General features: G+C 40.3%; 1 protein-coding gene across 1 annotated transcript; it reads left to right on the top strand.

The window, feature by feature from the left end:
* The first annotated feature begins 452 nt into the window (after positions 1 to 452).
* On the top strand, positions 453 to 21,398 carry LOC132709705 (L-amino-acid oxidase-like). Its single transcript, XM_060684198.2, has 6 exons — positions 453 to 680; positions 2,989 to 3,101; positions 4,236 to 4,437; positions 14,579 to 14,647; positions 17,438 to 17,571; positions 19,411 to 21,398. The coding sequence occupies exons 1-6, from the start codon at positions 477 to 479 to the stop codon at positions 20,210 to 20,212; spliced, it is 1,524 nt and encodes a 507-aa protein (XP_060540181.2). The 5' UTR covers positions 453 to 476; the 3' UTR covers positions 20,213 to 21,398.
* The last annotated feature ends 1,075 nt before the right edge of the window (positions 21,399 to 22,473 follow it).

The following is a 22,473-nucleotide window of genomic DNA, read 5'->3' as shown; positions in this document are numbered from 1 at the left end:
TATTTGAGCAGCATTTTCAGGCCAGATTAATTTCTTTTTAAGTGTTATAACAGCTACTTGAAAGGATTATCTTAAAAAAACTAAGCAAGTAAGAATTTGAATAGGAATCCAATAAGAAAATCCTTGGATAGTGGACTAAATTGGGAAGCAAAAACCCTTCAAGTTGTAACCCCTTTCCCACTGTTGCCAAGAAAAGAAGATGTTAAGGAGTTAAGATGAAGAGGACATATTTGTTATCAGATCCTTTGTGTGACCAGAGAAGCGGAAGGAATGACTGTGTGTCCATTTTTGCTTGTTTTATTGCGGTTTAGATGTAGTGTAGGAACTCTGGTTAGAAGTTGGTTCAATGACACACATAAAAGAATGGGACAAATGAACAGAGCAAGAGGCAATAAATCCAGAATAAGAAAAGCCAGGAAAATGCCACCCTCATACATATTCCATTTCTGTATGTGTTTTATCCAGTTATTTTCTCAATGCTATTCTTGGCTGCCTTGGGAAGCTGTGCAGATGACAGAAGCCCCCTAGAAGAATGCTTCGAAGAAGATGATTATGAAGAATTTCTAGAGATCGCCAGAAATGGTCTGAAGCAGACATCAAATCCAAAACATGTTGTGGTTGTAGGTGCAGGAATGGCTGGGCTTAGTGCAGCCTACGTTCTTGCAGGGGCTGGACATAAGGTAAGCCATTGAAGAATTACTTTAGAATGATGCCTCTTAGTCCCAACTCTTGGGTAATCCAGAAGGATAACATGATGGCACCAAAAGCCAATGAAAGGTCTACTAGGATTATGAGAGCTGCATTCTCCCCTCCCAGGTCCCAGAAATTATACTTTAGAGCAAACCAGCCTGTTTCTATCACAATCCCGAGTCTAGACCTCGGCTGAAAGGGATATAGATAATCCACTTCCTCTAGGATCCTATATAACTAATATCTTCATCCTTTTCAACAACCTTCCTCACAATGGGAAGGTGGTAGACAGTGCAAAAGTCATCACACATAGCCAAGTCAAGGGAGTTGCTTTAGGAGAGAAGTTCAAACCGACCTCCCTGTTTAAAAACAATGGCATAATAACTTCCCACAATAAATCATTGACTACCTCCTAAATCCAGCCACCTATATACCCACCTGGCTGCTTACAAGAGCCAGGAAGGTCCTGGATCTAGCTGAGAAATGGAAGAATTTATGCTACAGAGAACTCAGTTCATTTCCTTGGGTTCCACAAGCTCAAATTTATCCCAAATCATAACGCAAAAAGCTGCCTTCCCTTGATCTTGTCCAAATGGCATCCAAGAATAAAAATCAAGCAACTATCTGCAAAAATCCCTGCAAACTTATATGTGCCATTGCAGGTGCCCTGTTGTAACCACATTTTTTAATAAGGAGTTAGGTCACTCTGAATGGGTTATCAATCAGAAAATTCCAAATGCAATAAGCACAAAGAAGTATTAATGAGTTGCTGTTCTTAGTGGCAGTGACTCAAGTGTGGGTTCAAAAACACTTAGTAATCTCTAGTTTTACTTTTGTGCTATTTATGCTCTAAGAATGTCTTCAGTTGCTTCATTCCTGTAGGAACCTAGAAAACGAAAGAGTTGCTTGGCCTAAGAAACTGGAGAGAGACTGTGAAGGGGCAATCTTCTCCATTGCCCTCCCATCTCTAGGAATTCACAAGTTGTAAGACCAAGCTGTCCAACTGATTGTCAGGATAATCCCCAAACATCCTCTTGAAACCCTGTAGATCGGGGTCTCCAACCTTGACATCTTTAAACCTGGTGGACTTCAACTCCCAGAATTCCCTAGCCAGCAAAAAATTCTGGGAGTTGAAGTCCGCCAGGCTTAAAGTTGCCAAGGATGGAGACCCCTGCTGTAGATCCATTAGACATTGAGATGGACATAGACCATTCAAATAGGGCATCCTACCTAGCAGAGATGCAGGATAATACATTTTGACCAGAAAGTGATCTGACCACAACAAAGCGGAGAGTCTTGTGACTGAATCTGAGGCTTTAGCATAGAACCTGTTTTCGTGGCTGCAGAGATCTATCTTGATATGGGGCTATGAGTTTCACAGGAGGACGAAACTCAGTTTCTATTGCACAATGACTGCAACTGTCATCATGCTGTTTAGAATACTTTTCAATAAACAAAGAAAATAAAGTTTAAATAAATAAATAAAGTTTAAATAGATTAAAACAATGAAGACAAAGAAAAGAAAAAGTCCTCTTGATTGCAAAGAATAGATCTCCTTAGATTCTAAGACACATTCAAGTGAGATATCTGAAGATGAAATGCTATTTCACACAAAATGTTCCCTGCACAAAATAAGGGTGGAAAGCAAATCCAGTGTGATAGAACTTCCAATAATCGTCAAGCATAATACATTTCAACATTGCGGTTCTGCTATTTGAACTGCTGGGACTCTATTGGGGGAAGGTGCCTCAAAGAACATAGTGAGAAAGGTCTCTGGGTGTCAGAAAAGAAAGATGTCAAATGTTGAGAACAGCAGGTACCAGAGGTGGATTTCAGCAGGTTCTGACCAGTTCTGGAAAACCGGTAGCAAAAATTTTGAGTAGTTCGGAGAACCGGTAGTAAAAATTCTGACTGGCCCCGCCCCAATCTATTCTCTGCCACCCAAGTCCCAGCTGATTGGGAGGAAATGGAGATTTTACAGTATCCTTCCCCTGCCATGCCCACCAAGCCACGCCCACTAAGCCATGCCACACCCACCGAGCCACACCCACAGAACCGGTAGTAAAAAAAATTGAAACCCACCACTGGCAGGTACTATAGAAAAATGCCAACTTGTGGTAAGGAACGTTAGGGAAGGGAAGAGGTGCCAACAGCCATACAATACTGACATCTCAAAGCCAAATCAATCATGCTATGAAGAAAAATCTCCCCAAAATAAGTCACAAAGCAGCCGAGCAGAGAAGTTTTAATAAGAAACAATTGTCAAATTGATGCCATGGCTTTCCTATTTGCCTCCAGGTGACGGTTCTTGAAGCTAGTGAACGTGTGGGAGGACGAGTGACCACTTATCGAAATGACATAGAAGGCTGGTATGTCAATCTGGGACCCATGCGTCTCCCTGGAAGACACAGGTGAGATGTGAGATGATCATGTTTACTTATCTCTTCTCTTTGCATACCAAGAAGACTGGAGGGTCGTGGAGGTATGTCCCAAAACAACATTGCTATTTTAAGATTCTGGGAATCCAGCATTAAATTCCACATATTTGTAAGGGTAGTTCATTAGCCATTTAAAACTTGGCAACAGAACCTACAGCAATTTATACTGAGTGAACAGGATAAATGTGATGAGGCATGGAATGGAGTATTGCTGCTGGAGCATTCACAGGGTTGGTTAAGCTAATTTCCTTCAGAATTAAGAGGACAAATTAGCTGGAAATATCTAGCTTGGCTTTCAAAAAGCTAAGCAGGTCCAACCTGATATTGCTTAGTACTTAGATGGCAGACTAGTAGAAAATCCTAAGACTGTAGGCTCCACAGGGAAGTCAAAATAAAGCATCCTAAAAGCCAGGGCAAATAATTGAGAATAAAACAAGTTTAATTTGGATTGGAATCATTCTGTTTGATTTTATCTTTCTTCCAAGTATCCATTCATGGGAGAAAAATAAGCCCGAATGATTTTGGGAAGACAAATGACTTGTAAGAGTTTATCAAGCAATTTGAGAGTTGTTGTTGTTTTTCTGTGCTGTTTTCTTCCCCTCTTCTCAATTGGTAGCTCTTTTTTACGGAGGGAAAAAATTGGTTAATCTGGTTCTAGGACTGCCTCTTTGCTTCAGCCTGCCGAACAAGTGTCTCTTCGAATTGGAGAATTGGAGGAGGCCATGCTGTGTCTTTAGCCTTCAAGCTGAAGGATCGGAGGTCAAGGTTTCCCAGTTGTTAATGTCCATTCCCAGGGGCTTTAGGTCCCTCTTGCAGATATCCTTATATCGCTGCTGTGGTCTCCCTCTGAGGTACTTTCCCTGCACTAATTCTCCATACAGGAGATCTTTTGGAATCTGATCATCAGCCATTCTCATGACATGCCCCAGCCAGCGTAGACGTTGCTGTTTCAATAGTGTATACTCCAGAAATAATGCCAGAACAATTATTTCACCTTCACATTTGCATGTTAATTTTCCTGATAATCGGATACTTTTCAGTGCACAGAACTATACATCATTCTATTTTTATTTTTATTTTCACTGTTTTCTCCTTTCCTCTCCCCAGAATTATCCGGGAATATATCAGAAAGTTTGGTCTCCGGTTGAACGAATTTTTCCAGGAAAATGAGAATGCCTGGTATTTTATTAAAAACATCAGGAAGAGAGTATGGGAAGTCAAAAAAGACCCCAGCGTCTTGAAATATCCTGTGAAGCCCTCAGAAGAAGGCAAATCTGCTTCACAGCTATATCGAGAGTCCTTCAAAAAGGTTGGGATAAGTCATAAAATTTATCTTTAATCAGGAAATTTATGCTATGGCTTGTTTCAAGCATACATAGACGAAAGGTACTAAAAGCATTGTCCAAAACTTGTTTCTCTATCATCCAGAGCTGTCCTCAGGGTACGGTCAAAAAAGCCAAAATGAAGGCCATAATGGGGTGATTGAGGTTCTGCCTGTTTTTTAATGTGCAGGGAGGGTTCCCATCTTGACAAAATGATAGCTGTTGAATTCTTTTTTTTTTTTTTTAATTTGATTTATATGCCGCCCTTCTCCGAAGACTCAGGGCGCCTTACAATGTGCTCAGCAATCAATTCTTGATTGTTTTCCTGCAGATGCTTTATTACCAGACAAAACTGATCACCGCAAGGGGAGAGTGGAGTTTGTTGGCCGATAATAGATGTAGTTAGCCCCAGCAATCATGGTTGGCATGGTTCTTCCTTGATAGTTCCTTGATTGGGCTATTGTTTCTTCTTTGGTGAAGTTTACCTGGTCTTGTTTTGGCTTCTCTAGGTTTATTGCTAGGAAAGAATTATCCTGGGCTGTTTATTTCACTTCAAATGCATAAACTAAAGTCAAGGAAGGAATAGCCCGTCTGCTTGATTTTGGCCCAGCCAACCCCTCTCTCTTAACCCAACCCATTTCACAAGGTTGTTGTGGGAAAATAGGAGTGAGCATTAAATATACTACCTTAAGCTGTACAAAAATAAAGGTGGTATATAAACAGAACAATAAGTAAAATTACTGCTAATAAAATAATAAATTGGTTCTCATTTTAACAAATGTTATACTTGCTAGAATGCATGTATCAATACTACATTCTTTTAATAAATCTTGCTCAGGAAAGCTCTGAGAGATCCTTGCTTAAGAATAAACCATTTTATTTCAGAGTAATTCCTAAAAACCAGCTTTCAAATGTGGGACTAAGAAAAATGGCATTCAGAAGCTAAGGCCTTAGCACCTGGGATTTCTACACCTCTTAAGGTTGTAAAGGTTGGGAAACTCTAGTCTAGCCACTCCGTGCATCTGATGGATTTATGTCTTTTAATAAAATGTGTTAGTCTGAAATGATGGTATCAGACTCCACCTATCTGATTTTTAACATTAGCCCTAGGTGTCTCTTGAAAATACAACCCCACTTACCATATGAAGGCTTATGGCATCCTAAATACCCCCTGAGCAATATTTAATTGCCATTCGGAGCAATTAAAAAGGCAATTCCTAGACTCATCTCCCTTTTCTGATCAGAATGTTCCTGCAACTGCTGGCCATACCAATCTCCAAGACTCACAGAGAAAGGTTAGGGGGTCGGCCACTCAACGCCAATACAATCTGGTATTTGTAGCCTCAGCAAATTAAAAGATGACCAGACGTGGATAAAGTTATTCAATCAGACATCAATGGTATTTGCACAGCTCTCAGCCCACTTGCTAAATTAATCCATTTTCTGAATGGGTTTCAGTTTGATACATTGAAAAGCAAATTATCTTAATGAACTATGTTTACATAAATATGGAATGGAATGGAATAAGTTTGGATTTGCCACCTGTATTAATTGGCTTATGTGCTGCATGTCAGGGCATTTATTAATCCCATCTTTGGCTCTGGGACTAATTACCCTGGTTTAATTAGAGGATGGATCGTGGCTCCTCCTTGTTGCAATATTTTGAAAAGAAACGCGAAGAAAGGTTTCTAATAAAACTCATTTATTTGTTATAAAGAAAATAAAACACCTCACTAACTAAGAAAAAGTTAATTGTTACATTTTGGCAAGCGAGATCTCCTGCTGGTCCAGCCGGACCTCTCTGGCAGGAGAACAAAGGAAAGAGTGTGTGAAGGAATGTGGGTGGATGGACATGCGTAGTAGCTTTTGATAACAATTCTTGGCAAGGTACGGAAAGTCAGATAGTCCAGAAATGATGAGTTCAGCTGGTAAATAAAATAACGCAGTGACATTCCCCTTCTTTGCCAGTTGAGCGAATATCAGTACATCATCAAATAAGGCACATCTTCTTACGCAGATAGTCATGTTGAGCTGCTGGAAGTGGTTTGTTGAGCATATCAGCAATTTGATCATGTGTAGATACATATTGCATTTTGACAAAACCTTTTTTCACTAAATGTTTTATATTTTGATAACGGATGTCAATGTGTCTGGACCTAGAACCTGTAAAATGAGATTCAGAAATATAAACCACCGATTCATTGTCTTCCATCACGGTGATCGGTCGGATCGGGTGTGTCCAGATATCTGTGACTAAAGCATCAAACCAAGTTAGAGAATTACATGCATCTGAAACACAAGCATATTCAGCTTCAGTAGATGAACAAGAAACAAAATTCTGTTTACGTACTTGCCAATAAACAGGACATCCATTTAAGAACATCATATAACCTGAAGTACTTTTACGTGATTTCTTATCACTTGCCCAATCAGAATCTGCATAACAACATAATTCTGCATAATCAGTATGTGTTGGTTCTAACAATAATTTCAAATGTTTAGTGTATTTTAGGTATCTCAATAATTTCTTAATGCATGTCCAATGAAACTGTTTTGCCTTACCTACGTGTCAAGATAAGAGATTAACATTAAGTGCAATGTCGGGTCTGGTCCAACTACTAATGTATAATAGTGACCCAATGACTGAACGATAAAGTGTTTGATCCTCGAACTCAGGACTTTCTTCTTGTGTCAAGTTGTGAAAATCTGTTTGCATGGGTGTCTTTGTTTTGTTAGCATCTTTCATGTTGCAATGATGCAAAATTTGTTCAATTTTATCTTCTTGTGAAAGACTAAACCCCTTCTGTGTCTTTTCAATCTGAACACCTAAATAAGTGCTAATATGACCTAATGATTTCAATGTGAAGTATCTCTGCAAAGCTTTGGCAAAAATTTCACTCATTTGCTTATTTGGACCAATATAAACAATATCATCAACATAAACAAGAACTATCTCATATGCATTGTTAGATCTTTTTGTGAACACGCACTCATCAGTTTCGGACTTAATAAAGCCCATTGAATTTAGTTTGTCAGTAAGACATAAATACCACATTAAACCAGATTGTTTCAGACCATAGAGACTTTTGTTTAGGAACCAGGTATCCCCTTCTTGCTGTCGGAATCCTGGAGGACTTTTCACATAGATCTCTTCATCTAGGTCTGCATGTAGATAAGCCGTGTCAACATCAAACTGGAAAACTTCTAAACCAAGGATAGTTGCAGTTGCTAAAGCAATTTTTACACTCTCAGTTCTGACTGTCGGTGAGTAGGTATTTGTGTAGTCCTCAGGATAACGTTGAGCGAAACCCTGAGCTACAAGTCTGACTTTGTACAGTGACTCACCATTTGGTTTCTTTTTGATTCTGTAGACCCATCGAGTGCCAATGACCTTTTTGTTTGCTAGAGGTTTTGCAGGTGTAAATACTTTAAGTTTCTTTAGACTGTCCATTTCAACCTGCATTGCTTCATACCATTTGTCTTGCTCTGAATCAGGGAGCTGCTTGATTTGCGTGAAATTATCAGGTGGAAGTGTAACATTGCAAATCAAAGGCAAGGGTGCTTTTGTCAGTTGCCAAGAATATCATTGTGGAGGGATTCCTTTTGTGGCCCTCTTGGAACGTCTCGGGACAACTGTCCAGTCTTCTTCTGCTTCATCCTCGTCCTCACTTTCGTCGCTAGCATCAGCATCCGCGGCTTGCGAAGACAGAACATCGGGTTGAGAAGAATCAGTGGAATCTTGATCATCAATCTGCGTGGCATCAGCAGTATCATCTCTGGGAAAGTAAACTCCAGGATCATTGGAATGAATCCTGGACCAGTCAATGTCTTCCTCAAAATTAGCAGATTGGGAAATCACAATTGCATGTTTAGAGTCAATAAATCTGCTCCATTTTGAGTTATCATCAATACCCATAAATCTCAGTCTCTTTGCTGCTGGACTTCCTTTTCTTCTTTGAGCTAAGGGAACGTTCACCATAGCATATGAACCAAAAATATGGATGTTTTTAAGATCAGGCTTGTAGCCATACAACATGAAGAAAGGAGTCTGATTTATTACACTGCTCCAAGTACGGTTGACAATGTAATTTGCATACTTGATAGCTTCACCCCAGTATATCATATCAAGATTGGCGTCTTCTAGGAGACAACGCATCATGGTTTGCAGTACCTCTCCGTTGTGAGCCGGTATGTCAGGGGGTGAAGTCTGATGAATAATTCTATTCTTATGCATCCAGTCCTGGAAACGCTGAGACATGAATTCGGCACCACGATCACTCTGGATTCTGGCGATGCGAACTTGGTGTTGGGTAGAAACAAGGGTTGCAAAGTCTTTAAAGATCTGAAAAGTCTCTGATTTTTTTTTCATAGGATATACATATCCATATCTAGAGTAATTATCAACAATTGTTAGAAAATATTTTCTACCACCAAATGATGGCGGGAAAGGACCAACTATGTCAATGTGAACCAAATCAAAAATGCGTGTTGACAGGCGTGCAGCGTGTTTGGGAATGGCTGCTGCTTTGGATTTGGCCTTTTTGCATACAGCACAATCCAAAAACACCTTACACCCCTTTAGATCCAAACCTTTTGCGAACTCCGGCATCTTCCTAAGAACACGGAAACTGGCATGCCCCAATCTTCTATGCCATTAGTGGATACACCTGGAATGCAAAGGTTTACCTGTTAGTGAATTCTCAACATTAACATTTTTATGCGGAACCTCAGGCTTGCTCTGAGCAACCTGTTTACCAACTCTCTTTTTGTTGGCTCTAGGAGCCTTAGGAATAGCAACAGGATCTCTCTCTGGAGCATCTCTCTCTGGGCCTGTGCGTTCCCTTTTTGGAGTTTGCATACTTGCCTGTGTTTGTGTTTTAGGCTTTGGCTTTAAGTAATAAACACCACCAATTAATATGGTTTCAGCAACAATATCTCCATCTTTAACTATGTAACTTGCTTTTTCAAGGTGGTGAACTTGGAATTTTAACATTCTAGACAAGTGACACTGACTAAGCAAATTACTGGTTGCTGTTGGTATGTAATAAACATCAGGAATGAATGCATCGAGCTCTTCAACATAAACAGTTCCTTTTCCTTTGACCTGACAAGGATGATTTGAAAAAGAATAAAGTTCACGTAGTTCTGGTTCAGGCTCGTGCATTTCTGTGAAAAGTTCCTTTCTGTAGGTAACGTGCAATGCTGCACCACTGTCCAAAGTCCACAGGAGTCGTCTGTCGTACTCTGGTTGAGGTTGTGGATCATTGGTTAAAGCCAACGTGGCGAGTGGAGTTTGTGGATCACGCCGGGGACCACGACGACCTTCTCTTCCGCCTCTGCCTCTGCCTCTGGAATCTGTTCCTCTGGGCTGGTATGTGACGGGAGCTGGAACTCGTTGGGGACAATCCCGGGTGGCATGTCCCACACGATCGCAGGTGTAGCATCTTGGCATCCTAGGAGCATAGGTCCTTCCTCGGAAGGGGCGTCTAGCTGGAGCTCTTGATGCGGGTGGTCCTCTCAAGTGTGGCGTGGCCAACATGAATGCCTCTTCTTCAATTAAAAATCTACAGACATTGTCCACTGTGCGTTGAGCAATAGGGACTTGGTTAATTTTTGTAACAGCATCTTTCCATTCATAATTCAAAGAGTTAATAATGATGCTGATCATTTGAATATCTTCAATGTTATGGCCTCTTTCTCTCAATTCTGTTCTCAGTCCTTTCAGTTTGGTCAAATGTCCTCCAATTTGTTCACCAGGTTTCAATCTCGAACCGTGGAGTTCAGACATGAGTAAACATGAAGATTCAATTGAGATAGGCCTGTAGCAATTTTCCAATTCAGCCCAAATTTGTCGGGCTGTTGTGTTTGGTGGAAAAGTGACCTGCAGTTCAGTATCCATGGACATCAATAATGTTGTGCGAGCCCTTATCTCTAAATCTCTTATTGCATAAGTCCAAGGTTGAGCAGGAGGATTAAATACCATGCAGTGGGTGCCTTCTCTAAGAAGCAATAGTGTAATCTCACTGACCCAGGCTTTGTAATTGTGTCCTGACATTTTTAGTTTTGACTCACCAGTTAGTGGAGAGACAGAAAATGCCTGGTAAGGAGCCTGCACTTGGTATGCTGGCTGTGCTGGCAGAAATGCCTGTGGTATTTGCTGTGCCTGTTGTGGACCTAAAAATGGTCTTGGTTGTGCCATTGGAGGTGGGCCAGGAGGTGGCCCTATTTGCACTTGTGGCTGGGGCACATATGCAGGCATTTGTAGCTGCTGTGGCTGATGCACTGGAATCTGCTGTATTCCAGTTGCCATTTGTGCTTGATCTGCAATATTGGCATGACCTGCTGGAGATGCAATCATTTGCCTTTGCTGCATAAAGCGTGCCTGTGTTTCATCTAAAAAGACACCAACACCGCCAGGGGGTGTTTGAGTTTGGGCCTGTGGAAACACTAGTGGCATTTCAGCTTCCTGTAGTAAATTACTTTTGCCAGCAGATGGTGCTGCACCTTTAGCTTCGGGCAGTTTTGCAGTTACAAGAAATGATTGCGTGGCCGGTTTATATGTAACTTGATCAGGGAGACTTTCATGTGACGTATGCAGTGCTCTTTGCCTTAATTGGCCTGACACAAAATCCACCAGGGGGAGTGTCTTTGGCTCCGGAGAAGAAGGCAATATGGCGCTTTTTGAAAAATTTAAGTTATCTCCCTTATCTTGCTCAAGCATAGATATAGCCATTTTTGCCTGGGATAGCTGCTGTTCATAGAGTTTTATACGGTCACGATAGGCTTTCATAGCCAGCTCATCCAGGGTGAGCTTAGAGCTTCGAGGAGAATAATGAATTGTTTCTCTCTCTGTGTGGGAGTAATTTTGCTCGGCAGTTTGCTTTAGCCTTGCATCAAGCGTTACAAATTCAGAAGGTTCTGGGAAGACAGGTTGAGAGCTGGCATAATTAGAAGGGGGAGTTACTGACCTCAGTCGTAGTGCTTCTCCTTCAAAAAAGGCTTCTGTCTTATCTGTCTCCATTTCTGTTCCCACGGCTTTCTTGTTCCAGGCATGTGGCTGTAGTAAGGGGCTGGAAATCTGGAAACCTCCTGTCTGCCACCTCTTCGTTGGAAAAATCAATCAAATCATTTACGAAGAGTGGTCTTAGTTTCATTTTGCCTTTTTTTTTCTGTTTCGGCATTTTAGCAAAAATAATTAGCCTACCTCAGTAGCTAAAAACTAATTGCCTATGCGCTCTTATCAGAAATAACAAAACAAGGAAAAAAGCCATAAATCAACCATCCTCTGCTACCAGATGTCAGGGCATTTATTAATCCCATCTTTGGCTCTGGGACTAATTACCCTGGTTTAATTAGAGGATGGATCGTGGCTCCTCCTTGTTGCAATATTTTGAAAAGAAACGCGAAGAAAGGTTTCTAATAAAACTCATTTATTTGTTATAAAGAAAATAAAACACCTCACTAACTAAGAAAAAGTTAATTGTTACATTTTGGCAAGCGAGATCTCCTGCTGGTCCAGCCGGACCTCTCTGGCAGGAGAACAAAGGAAAGAGTGTGTGAAGGAATGTGGGTGGATGGACATGCGTAGTAGCTTTTGATAACAATTCTTGGCAAGGTACGGAAAGTCAGATAGTCCAGAAATGATGAGTTCAGCTGGTAAATAAAATAACGCAGTGACACTGCAACTGTCATAAATGATCACTGGGTGCCAAATGCCCAAATCATGGTAATGTGATCCAAGGATGCTGTGGCCAATGTAAGGACCTATTGCAAACCTTCTTTTTCAGCATTTTAGTGACCATTCAAACTTTCACTGTAAGTTTGAATGGTCACTAAATAGTGGAATTGTTAACTAAGGACTACCTGTAAAAGCTTTGTGGGAACCTTGATCTTTTCTAAGCTTGCTTGTTTGCTTGCATCATTACCTGACTCGGTAATATCATCAGTGCTAATGATTGTGTGGTTTGCTCCCTGTTTACATACAATACTGTGTCCTGCCAGTACTGGTGAAACTGTGGTTTCCTCCTTGATTAGTTTATTTTTTTTCCTGCTTGATTGTTTGTCTGGTATCATTACTTACTTATCTGGGTGTTGGTTGATGGACAGGATATGTTCTGGTCTTTTTGATTTCCTTTTCAGGTTTTTTATTTGAATGGTATGTAAATGCAGTGGTGGGATTCAAGTAATTTAACAACTGGTTCTCTGCCCTAATGATTTCTTCCAACAACCAGTTTGCCAAATTGCTCAGAAAGTTAACAACCGGTTCTCCCGAAGTGGTGCGAACTGGCTGAATCCCATCACTGTGTAAATGTGATTTAAGTCTATGTGTCTATTGATGGCTGATTTGTAGAATGCCAATCTTCCAGGAATTCCCTAGCATTTTTGGATTTAGTTTGGTCGAGGATGCTCACAGTTTCCTAGTTGAAAATATGACTGAGTCAGTCTATTAAGATTAAGGAGATTGCTAGTTGGCATTCATGGATGCGCTCTGCTAGTCTCCTGACTGTATGTCCTACACATTGGCTGTAACAGTCCTTACAATGTAAGTTGTAGATGACACCTGTTTTTTGTTCTTGGATTACTGGATCTTTTGCTTTATTTAGGATGGTTTTGGAGGGCCAAACAAGCACAAGTTGGCTTGTGTGCTATTGCAATGTCATGTGGTTGTAATAGTCTGTTGGCTTTTTCTGAGATATTATTGGTGTATGGTAGTGTTATTCTTTTCACAGCTTATGTCAGTTGTGCTGTGGTGGGTTGAGTGGTCAGGCACTTTTTGATAAAATTGCACAATTATCCATTTTGTTGGAAGGTGGTTCATTTTCCCAATGTTCAAGGTTGCTGCAGTGTTTTTGCACAGCTTTTCTTATGGGAGGTTAGATTGTTACTGTAATAATGGATCACTTGTTTGGTATCGGTTGTTTTTCAATAGACTTGGGTTTCTAATTAGTCATCGTTTCCTGTGCTGTTGAGGATATCCAGGAAGGGTAGCAACAGGGGTGAAATTCAGCAGGTAGTGGAAATTTTGAGTAGTTCGGAGAACCGGCAAATACCACCTCTGGCTGGCTCCAGAGTGGAGTGGGGATGGAGATTTTGCAATATCCTTCTCCCACGAGTGGGGAGGGAATGGGGATTTGGAACAATCTACCCCCAGAGATACGAGTGATCTCCGACCTCCGGACCTTTCGTCGGGCCCTAAAAACTCATCTCTTTCAGTTAGCCGGTCTCTCTTGATTTTATGATTTTATGGTTGGTTTTAAATTTTGATATGGATTTTAAATTGATAAATTTTAAACTCTGGGCCAAATTTAATTATTTTAAATCTATTTTTAATCGTATTTATGTATAAATGTTTTTTATTTTGGCTGTTCACCGCCCTGAGTCCGAAAGGAGAAGGGCGGTATAGAAATTCGAATAATAAATAAATAAATAAATAAATAAATAAATAAATAAATAAATAATTTTGCAGTATCCTTCCCCTGCCACGCCCACCAAGCCACGCCCATAGAACAGGTAGGGAAAAATTTTGAATTTCACCCCTGGGTAGCAACATATTGTTTTTTCTCCCCATGTGAATTTTATTCCTTGGAATATGTTGTTGATTGTTTCATGTGCATTCTCTACTTGTTCCTTTTTTATTATAACAAAGCTGTTATCATCATATTGGATCCATACTTTTGGCTGTATGTGTGGGACTGCCATAGTTTCATTATAGTGCTATATTTATTTATTTTATTTTATTTTATTTCGAATTTATATACCGCACCTTCTCCCGAGGGACTCAGGGCGGTGTACAGCCAGCTAAAAACATACAATACAAACATTAAAAACAATTAAAAGGATATATATTAATTTGGCCCCAATTTAAAATGACAAACCAGTTAAAAATGTTTTTAAACAATGTTATGTTAAGCCAATATAGTTTTATTATACCATACTGATTTTAATAATTTTTCCCATTTATCATAAACCTAGTTCTAATCTGTACAGTATAATAATCTATCAATATTGAGTCTACATTTGTCCTTTTTAGGTGGGGCTTTTTTCTTTGGTTTGATGTAATACATTTTTAACGAAATATTTCCTTTTCCTTCTCCTATGTCTCTTTTCTCCTTTCCAAATCATTCTCAGGTTATAGAAGAATTGAAAAGGACTAACTGCAGCTACATAATAAATAAATATGACACCTACTCAACGAAGGTATTTGGATTGTGCCCTGAAACCAAGTCTCCAAACAGTACAGTTTGGGGGGGGGGGATTGGGGGGGGGCTTCAAAAATTTTAGCAAGGGATTCTCTGCCTCATTGCTAGGTGGGCGTGGCCATAGTGGGCATTGCCTATTCAACCTCCTGCACCACCGGGGGGGGGGGCGTTTTTGCCCTCCCTGGACTCTGGAAGCTCTCTTTGAGCCTCTGGGAGGGCAAAAATGGCCTCCCCAGGCTTTGGAGGCCCTTTGGAGGCCAGAAACTGGCCTGTTTCCAGCCTTCCCATACTTCCGGTAGGCCCGTTTTTCACCCTCCCTGAGCCTCTATGCGCACCCTGCACTTACCTGCATCCAAAATGGGCCGCGTTGGGACTCCTGGGAGGGGTGGGCGGGGCAGGGCTGGGCAGGGCCACCCAGGAGTGGGATTTGGGTGTTCTCCGAACTGCACAGAATCTTAGCTAGAGGTTTTTCTGAACCTCTGCGAACCCTCAGCAGCCCACTCCTGGCGAGTCATCTTTAAGATGTATTATCATGTTCTTCTTACAGTATTATTAGAATATGAGACAAATTACTTACTGAGCCTGAGAGTTTCAAATACTAAAATGGATTGTGATCCAAAGGGCAAGATGGCAGTCAATGACAATGGTGTCATTTGAAGATCCACCAGTATTTTGATGAGGTTTTTATTTTGCACATGCAACACACCTGTAGTAAAAGAAGGAGCCTGGTGGAGTAGTGGACTAAAGTGCTGTTAAGTAGCACTTAGCTGCCAGCTGCCTGCAATTACTGCAAGTTCGAATCTCACCAGGCTCAAGGTTGACTCAGCCTTCCATCCTTCCGAAGTAGGTAAAATGAGGACCCGGATTGTGGGGGCAATAAGCTGACTTTGCATAAAAAAGAACACCGCTTAGGGGAGGCCGAAAGCCCTACTAAGCAGGTATATACAAAAGTATGAAGGCTATTGCTTAACGCATTGTAAGCCGCCCTGAGTCTCCGGAGAAGGGCGGCATATAAATCGAACCAATAAATAAATAAATAAATAAAAACACAGGTTGGAGGGACCTCTTTGTCATGCAGGATTGATGGCAAGTGATTGTGTCTCCCCTAAAGCCACACAATGGCCTTCTTAAAAAGAATCCAAGCCTGACTCAGACACAGCCAGAGATAATGCCTGTTTGGCCTATTTGAACTAAGTTCTTGAAGTGGTGAGTGAGAACTTGAGACTCCCCAAATCAATTTGAATTCTAATTACAACATGCTTGCCATAAAGCATCACAGTTGATGACAAATGTAGTAAAGCACAACAAAAAAGTCATTAAGGGCATCACAGAAGTACCAGATTTTCGTTTTAGGACATATAGTAATTACATTACATGCTTAACTTTTCTTTGCTCATGCTGGCTTATCTCTAAACTGGCTAACAAGCATTCTGTCTGGACTGAGACACTTGGACTACAGTTTGTAAAGGATTTGGTCTAATGGAGAGGGTGGCCATATTATATTTAATGAATGAGATGGAATATAATTAGTTTAAATAGCAGGCTACCATGTTGACTCACTGACTGAACAATCCCCTTCTGTTTTGTCCTCCCAAATTCTGGGTCAAAATGGCCAATACTTTCTTTTTTGTGGGTAGATCTTAATAGGCATATACACTTTCATGAGTGCATCATTAAATTAAACGTATATATGCAAAGTTAAAGTAGTGAAATGCAGGCATATACATGGACGCATAACAACAAAATTTAAAATATAGACTACCTTCCTATTATAACCCTGCTTGAGATTTCCCCAGGCGTTGGTCATATCATCTCAAGCTTTATCCCCTTTCCTGAACATAATGTAAAGGTAGTCCTCAACAGTGGTGGGATTCAAAAATTTTACTACTGAATCTGTGGGTGTGGCTTGGTGGGCATGGTGTGGCTTGGCTTGGTGGGCGTGGCTTAGTGGGTGTGGCAGGGAGAAGATACTGTAAAATCTCCATTCCCTCCCCACTCCAGGGGAAGGTTAGTGCAAAGTCCCCTTTCCCTCCCGATCAGCTGGGACTCGGGAGGCAGAGATAGATGGGGGTGGGGCCAATCAGAGGTGGTATTTATCGGTTCTCCGAACTACTCAAAATTTCCACTACCGGTTCTCCAGAACTGGTCAGAACATACTGAATACCACCTCTGGTCCTCAACATAAAACAGTTTGTTTAGTGACTGTTTGAAGTTACAACAGCAGTGGAAAGAGTGACTTATGATTGTTTTTCACACTTATGACCGTAGCATCTCTGTGGTCATGTGAGCAAAATTCAGACACACGGCAACTGACTCCTATTTATGATGGTTGCAGTGTGTCAGAGTGATGTAAATCACCTTTTGCGACCTTCTCACAATCAAAGTCAATGGGAAAACCAGATTCACTTAACAACTGCAGTGATTCACTTAACAACTGTGACAAGAAAGGTCGTAATATGGGGGGAAACCCATTTAACAATTGACTTGCTTAACAACAGAAATTTTGGGTTCAATTGTGGTCGTCAGTCGAGGATTATCCGTAAATTGCTTTCAACAAAATGGAAGTTATTTAAGAGACAGATTATTCCCCCGGAGGTCATTAAGTGGAACAATAACAGAATGATTCTGCTTTGTGCTTAAACCTCTAACTCAACATCTCCTCAGAATTAGAAGAATTTGTCCGATTTGCAGCCCACCAGTTTCAATCTGAAATCAAGCTCCTTGCTCTGAAATGATGTTTTTGAACAATGTATTGCAGACGAATTTAAGGATTTCTCTCCCCAAACAGGAGTATCTAATTAAAGAAGGAAATCTGAGCCGCGGAGCTGTAGATATGATTGGAGACTTACTGAATCAAGATTCTGGCTATTACGTATCTTTTATTGAGAGCCTGAAAAGTGATATCTTCTCTAAGGAAAAAAGGTAAGCAAACCTGTATCACTTGGATTAGATGACTTCCTCATCATTGTCCCAATTTAAAGATGAAACCCTTGTTTATCCATTGAAGGATCCATGAGAATCTGCAAGGAACTGGAGATAAGAAATCTTCGGGAGGGCAAGCACATACACGGTCACAGTCAAATCCTCCCTATATTGGTGTGGGAATGTATACAAACTCTTAACTCTTTGCTGCCAAATAAAGTCATGGCATAGCTATGTTGGGCATAGGTTAACCCAAACCACAAGCTGGCAACTGAAACCAAAGCTAACGTACTATTGCAGTTGCAAGAAATGGCAATTATCAGTAATGGTAACATTATCGGTAGATATTAATTTTTATATCAATTAGAAATGGCATATGAAGTAGTTTGTCATTTGTGTGGACTTGTTCTATATGTAACGTCTCCTCTGCATTAGTTTAAACCAGGGGTCTGCAACCTTAAATACTCAAAGAGCCATTTGAACCTGTTTTCCACAGAAAAGAAAACACCGGGAGCCACAAAACCTGGGTGGGCATGGCCAATTCGATGTCACACACTTCCACCAGTCATCCACATCCCCCCCAGTCATGCCTACCCAGCCAGTCTTTAGGGCAGAGAACCAGTTGTTAAAAAACACCAGGAACCACAAAATCATTTTGACATATCTCTCTCTCCCCTCCCTCCCTCCCTCTCTCTCGGTATCTTTCTATGTGTCTCTCTCTCCCCCACTCTCTGCCCTGGCCACTTCTCCATCCCCCACTGTCGCCCTTACCTTCTCAGGCCAAGCGAGGAGTGACTGAAAGGGGAGGGCGAGGGGCGGGGCCAGCCAGTGGTGGGATCACCTGACAGGGAGCCACAGCAGAGGGCCCAAAGAGCCTCATGCGGCTCCGGAGCCACAGGTTGCTGACCCCTGGTTTAAACCATTAGGTTAACAGTTGCCAGATATCCTTTTTGAAGCATTCTGTAAAACAAACCTTGGGACTAACATTCTGGATTGTAAAGACAGCATTTCATGTTAAATCATTCTGCAAGGCTTAACCCATTACTCTTTGTATTTTATTAAAACACAATTAATTCTAAAATAGACAAAAAAGGTATCGGAATTTTGCAAACTTTGCTTAGTATTGCAAACATTCACACAGTCAGTTTCTATATCAAGGCTTGTATAATATTTGCTTACCCAAACTATACACAACTCAATAAGAACTAAATTGTTCATTTCAGCTCAGGTATAAATTTCCCTTTTTATATTCTCCCTCCTCTCAGATTTACGGAATAATATTTGACAGCTATTGCTGAGTAGACAACTTGAGATAATGCCATCTTCTCTTTCAAACGTAAAATGTGTTTACATAAAATACGTTAAAAATGTAAAAATATTTTATCAGTGTATATTTTCCTGGGATAAATTTGTATAGATAAAATGATATTGCCAATAATTTTGAAAGGCATTTTTAAATCAAACTTATTTCATATTTCAGGTGTCTGCTTATCTAAGAATTAAACAAAAGCATTATGTTAGCAGTATCTTTTGTTTAATGGTCCTTCCTGGTGAGATCCCTGATATGGTATCACTAGATATTGTAATATTGCAAGCCGCCCAGAGACACCTCGTGGTGAAATGGGTGGCAAACAAATCTGATAAGCAAAAATAACAAATAATAGATAGCAAAGTCAAAGTAAAAATAAAGCATGTTCTTTGCTTTCTATCAAATCTGCTGCCAACCTCTTTCCAGAACTGTTTTCATTTCATTGTCCTGTGACCTTTTATTCACTAATACCATTATCCAATTTTAGGAGAGCAGGTTTTTACTTCCTCTGTCTCATTTTGGTCTTGCAGATATGATGAAATTGTTGGTGGATTTGATCAGTTGCCTATATCCATGTATCAAGCCATTGCGGGAAGTGTGCATCTTAATGCCCGAGTAATCAAGATACAACAGAATGCTGAGAAAGTCAGAGTGGAATATCAAACCCCGGTAAAGACCTTGTCAAATGTGACAGCTGATTATGTCATTGTGTGCTCCACGGCAAGGGCCACCCGTCGCATCAATTTTGAACCACCCCTTCCACCAAAAAAAGCACACGCTTTGCGGTCTATCCACTACAAAAGTGGCACCAAGATCTTCCTCACTTGCACTAAGAAGTTTTGGGAGGCTGATGGCATTCATGGTGGGAAGTCCACAACTGATCTTCCATCCCGATTCATCTACTACCCTAACCATAACTTTACTAGTGGTGTTGGGGTTCTTGTGGCCTATGTCCTTGCTGATGATGCCGATTTCTTTCAAGCTCTTGATATCAAGAGCGCTGCTGATATTGTCATTAATGACCTTTCATTCATCCATCAGCTGCCCAAGAAAGAGATCCAGGCCCTCTGTTACCCCTCAGTGATTAAAAAATGGAGCCTGGATAAGTATGCTATGGGTTCTATAACCGCCTTCACTCCCTACCAGTTTCAAGAGTTTAGTGAACCACTCGCTCAACCTGTAGGCAGAATCTACTTTGCAGGGGAGCACATTACCAAAATTCATGGTTGGTTGGACAGCACAATTAAGTCAGGGCTGACAGCAGCAAGAGATGTGAATCGTGCTTCTGAGAAGCCATCAAAAATCCGACTGATCAGTGACAATCAACTTTAAGAAGGAGGTCAACAAAAGGAGAATTATAAACAGAGAACTACAGCCACTTTCCCCATTCTGGCAACTTCCAGATGTTTCAGACTAAAATTTCCAGAATACTAACTGGGAATTCTAGGAGCTGTAGTCCCAGGAGTTTGGCGCCAGAAGGAATTGGGGGAAGTAAGCTGATTTGGCCTAACTAAATTATTAAGTTATATCAGCCAAAACATGTCAAACTATCTAAGAGCATTTTAGAGGAAACAAAAATAAACCACAGAATGAAAAGGATTATTAGCATCCCACCCCAATTTGGAAAGGAAATCCTCTCAGGAAAATCTATATGTACTACTAAAACTCTCATTTCTGTAATCTTTAACATTGGCGAAACAATGCATCATAGGGCAAGAATTTTCGAACCAAAATACCTCTAATGGGCTAACTTACAAAAAGCACCCAAAATCCAGAATCCATGATTCTCCTAGTACTAAAATTTGGCAAATTTTATAGAACATTTTATGTCATTTGTTTGAAATGGTATAGCATTTCCTGCTTGAGCGGGAGGTTACATTAGAAGACCTCTAAAGTCCCTTCCAACTCTGTTATTCTGACAGAAAAATTATCATAAAAACAGCTTATGTTATAATACAAGATACCATAAAACATTTCCTGTGCTGATGTTTTACTGTGCTATAAAGTTCACCATGCACTATTTTCAAGCCAATTGTATCTGTGAATGTGTCCCAACTTTTCAGTGAAGATAGTACATTAGCTCTGCCATTGTTCAAGTGATTGAGGAATCTAGTAAAGAACTGTCTCTAACGGGATGACCAATAAGTCATGGTTGTCTAAAGATAGGGCCCTTCTGTTGCCCTTTTCAAAAAGGAATGGAAAAGAAACAGACAGTTGTTATTAAAAGTGGCTTTGTGAGTTTATGCTACTACTTCATTTTAAAAGATCTCATATGTATGACCATATTTCTTTGGTACGTCAAGCATCTACTGTTCCTAAGCTTTGATTCTATATTTCCTGCAACCATCAAAAATTGTCAGTGCTACAGGTTCACTGATGGGGAAGAAAACACATTATGGCATCAAGCAGGCCCGTAGACAGCCTTAATTTGTAATTTCTCCAGTTTGCAACCCTCCTCTGATTAGAGTTCTGGAAAAACCAGGAATACAGAAAATGATAATAAAAGCATACATTATAATTTTCCCTGCCTCTTCAATTTTTTGGTTGGTTTGTTTCTGCTTTAAATTGGGCCTAGAGATGGAGAAATCCCTGGGACTCTAAACTGCCTAAACCAGTTTAAAATAATCTGGTTTTAAATTAAAATAAAATTATTTTTTTTAATTAAAACCACTTTAACAAAAATGCAACATGCTTTGCATTTAGAACTGCTAATTGTTAGAAATTCTGTATAAAAGCACCACATAGAGCAAACAAAGAGTACAGTCACCATGTGCCTTACTGCTCATGTAACAGGAAACAGGAAACTCCTTAGACCAAAAGAGCATAGAGTATATACCATTGATCCAAATCTGTAACCATTGACTGTCATCGACTGGCTAAATACTGCTGTAGTTGTTGCATAAAAATACATTCCAACAATGAGTTCCAACACTAATGGAAAGTCTATGGGTGGGAAGAAATCTTAAATGAATGAAGACTGCACCCTTAAAGAGATAAAGTTATCTGGCTAGTACTGCATGTTGTCAACGTTCACAATCCAATTGTGCAGACCAACTGTCTGAATTCCCAGGAGTAGACAGAAGTGAACAGCTAAAATAGGAGAAGTTACTGTCTCCTTGAAGTTTCTCCAAACAATTATGTATCTTCTTGTTAACTTTCAACCACATTATGTTTTCTGATGAGCAACTTTTGAACCACCTGATGTGCTATTGTAATTGTGAGTTTTTCTAATAAAGTTACTGCCTGCATTAGAATTTATGTATAGTCAGGGTGGCTACTTTTGTGTTTTTAATAGATATTTTATATGATCTTTGATATGAAGAATGGCAAAGAACTATTCACAAGGCAGTTCCTTTGCTTTGGAGGAGCTCTTTATGTTTCTGCAGGTTAATTCTACAAAATTATTTCTCAGTTGTTCATATACTAAACTTTATATTCCAATAAAGACGATTGTTGCAGTTATCATCATGATTCCATGGTCCTTATCTGCCATTATAAGGACCAGAGAATCATGATAGTGACTGGAACAATTGTCATTATTGGCACAGTATAAAGTATTATAAAGTTTAGTATCTATTAAAAGCACAAAGGTA

This window comes from Pantherophis guttatus, chromosome 2 (assembly GCF_059756535.1).
Source record: "Pantherophis guttatus breed Tessera chromosome 2, ASM5975653v1, whole genome shotgun sequence".
NCBI lineage: Eukaryota > Metazoa > Chordata > Lepidosauria > Squamata > Colubridae > Pantherophis > Pantherophis guttatus.
This window is presented reverse-complemented; position numbering and strand designations above follow the sequence as displayed.

Coding starts and splice junctions, on each gene's coding strand:
- LOC132709705 (XM_060684198.2), top strand. CDS start 477: ATGCTATTCTTGGCTGCCTTGGGAAGCTGTGCAGATGACAGAAGCCCC. Junction 14,648..17,437: donor ATGACACCTACTCAACGAAG/GTATTTGGATTG, acceptor CTCCCCAAACAG/GAGTATCTAATTAAAGAAGG. Junction 17,572..19,410: donor ATCTTCTCTAAGGAAAAAAG/GTAAGCAAACCT, acceptor TTGGTCTTGCAG/ATATGATGAAATTGTTGGTG.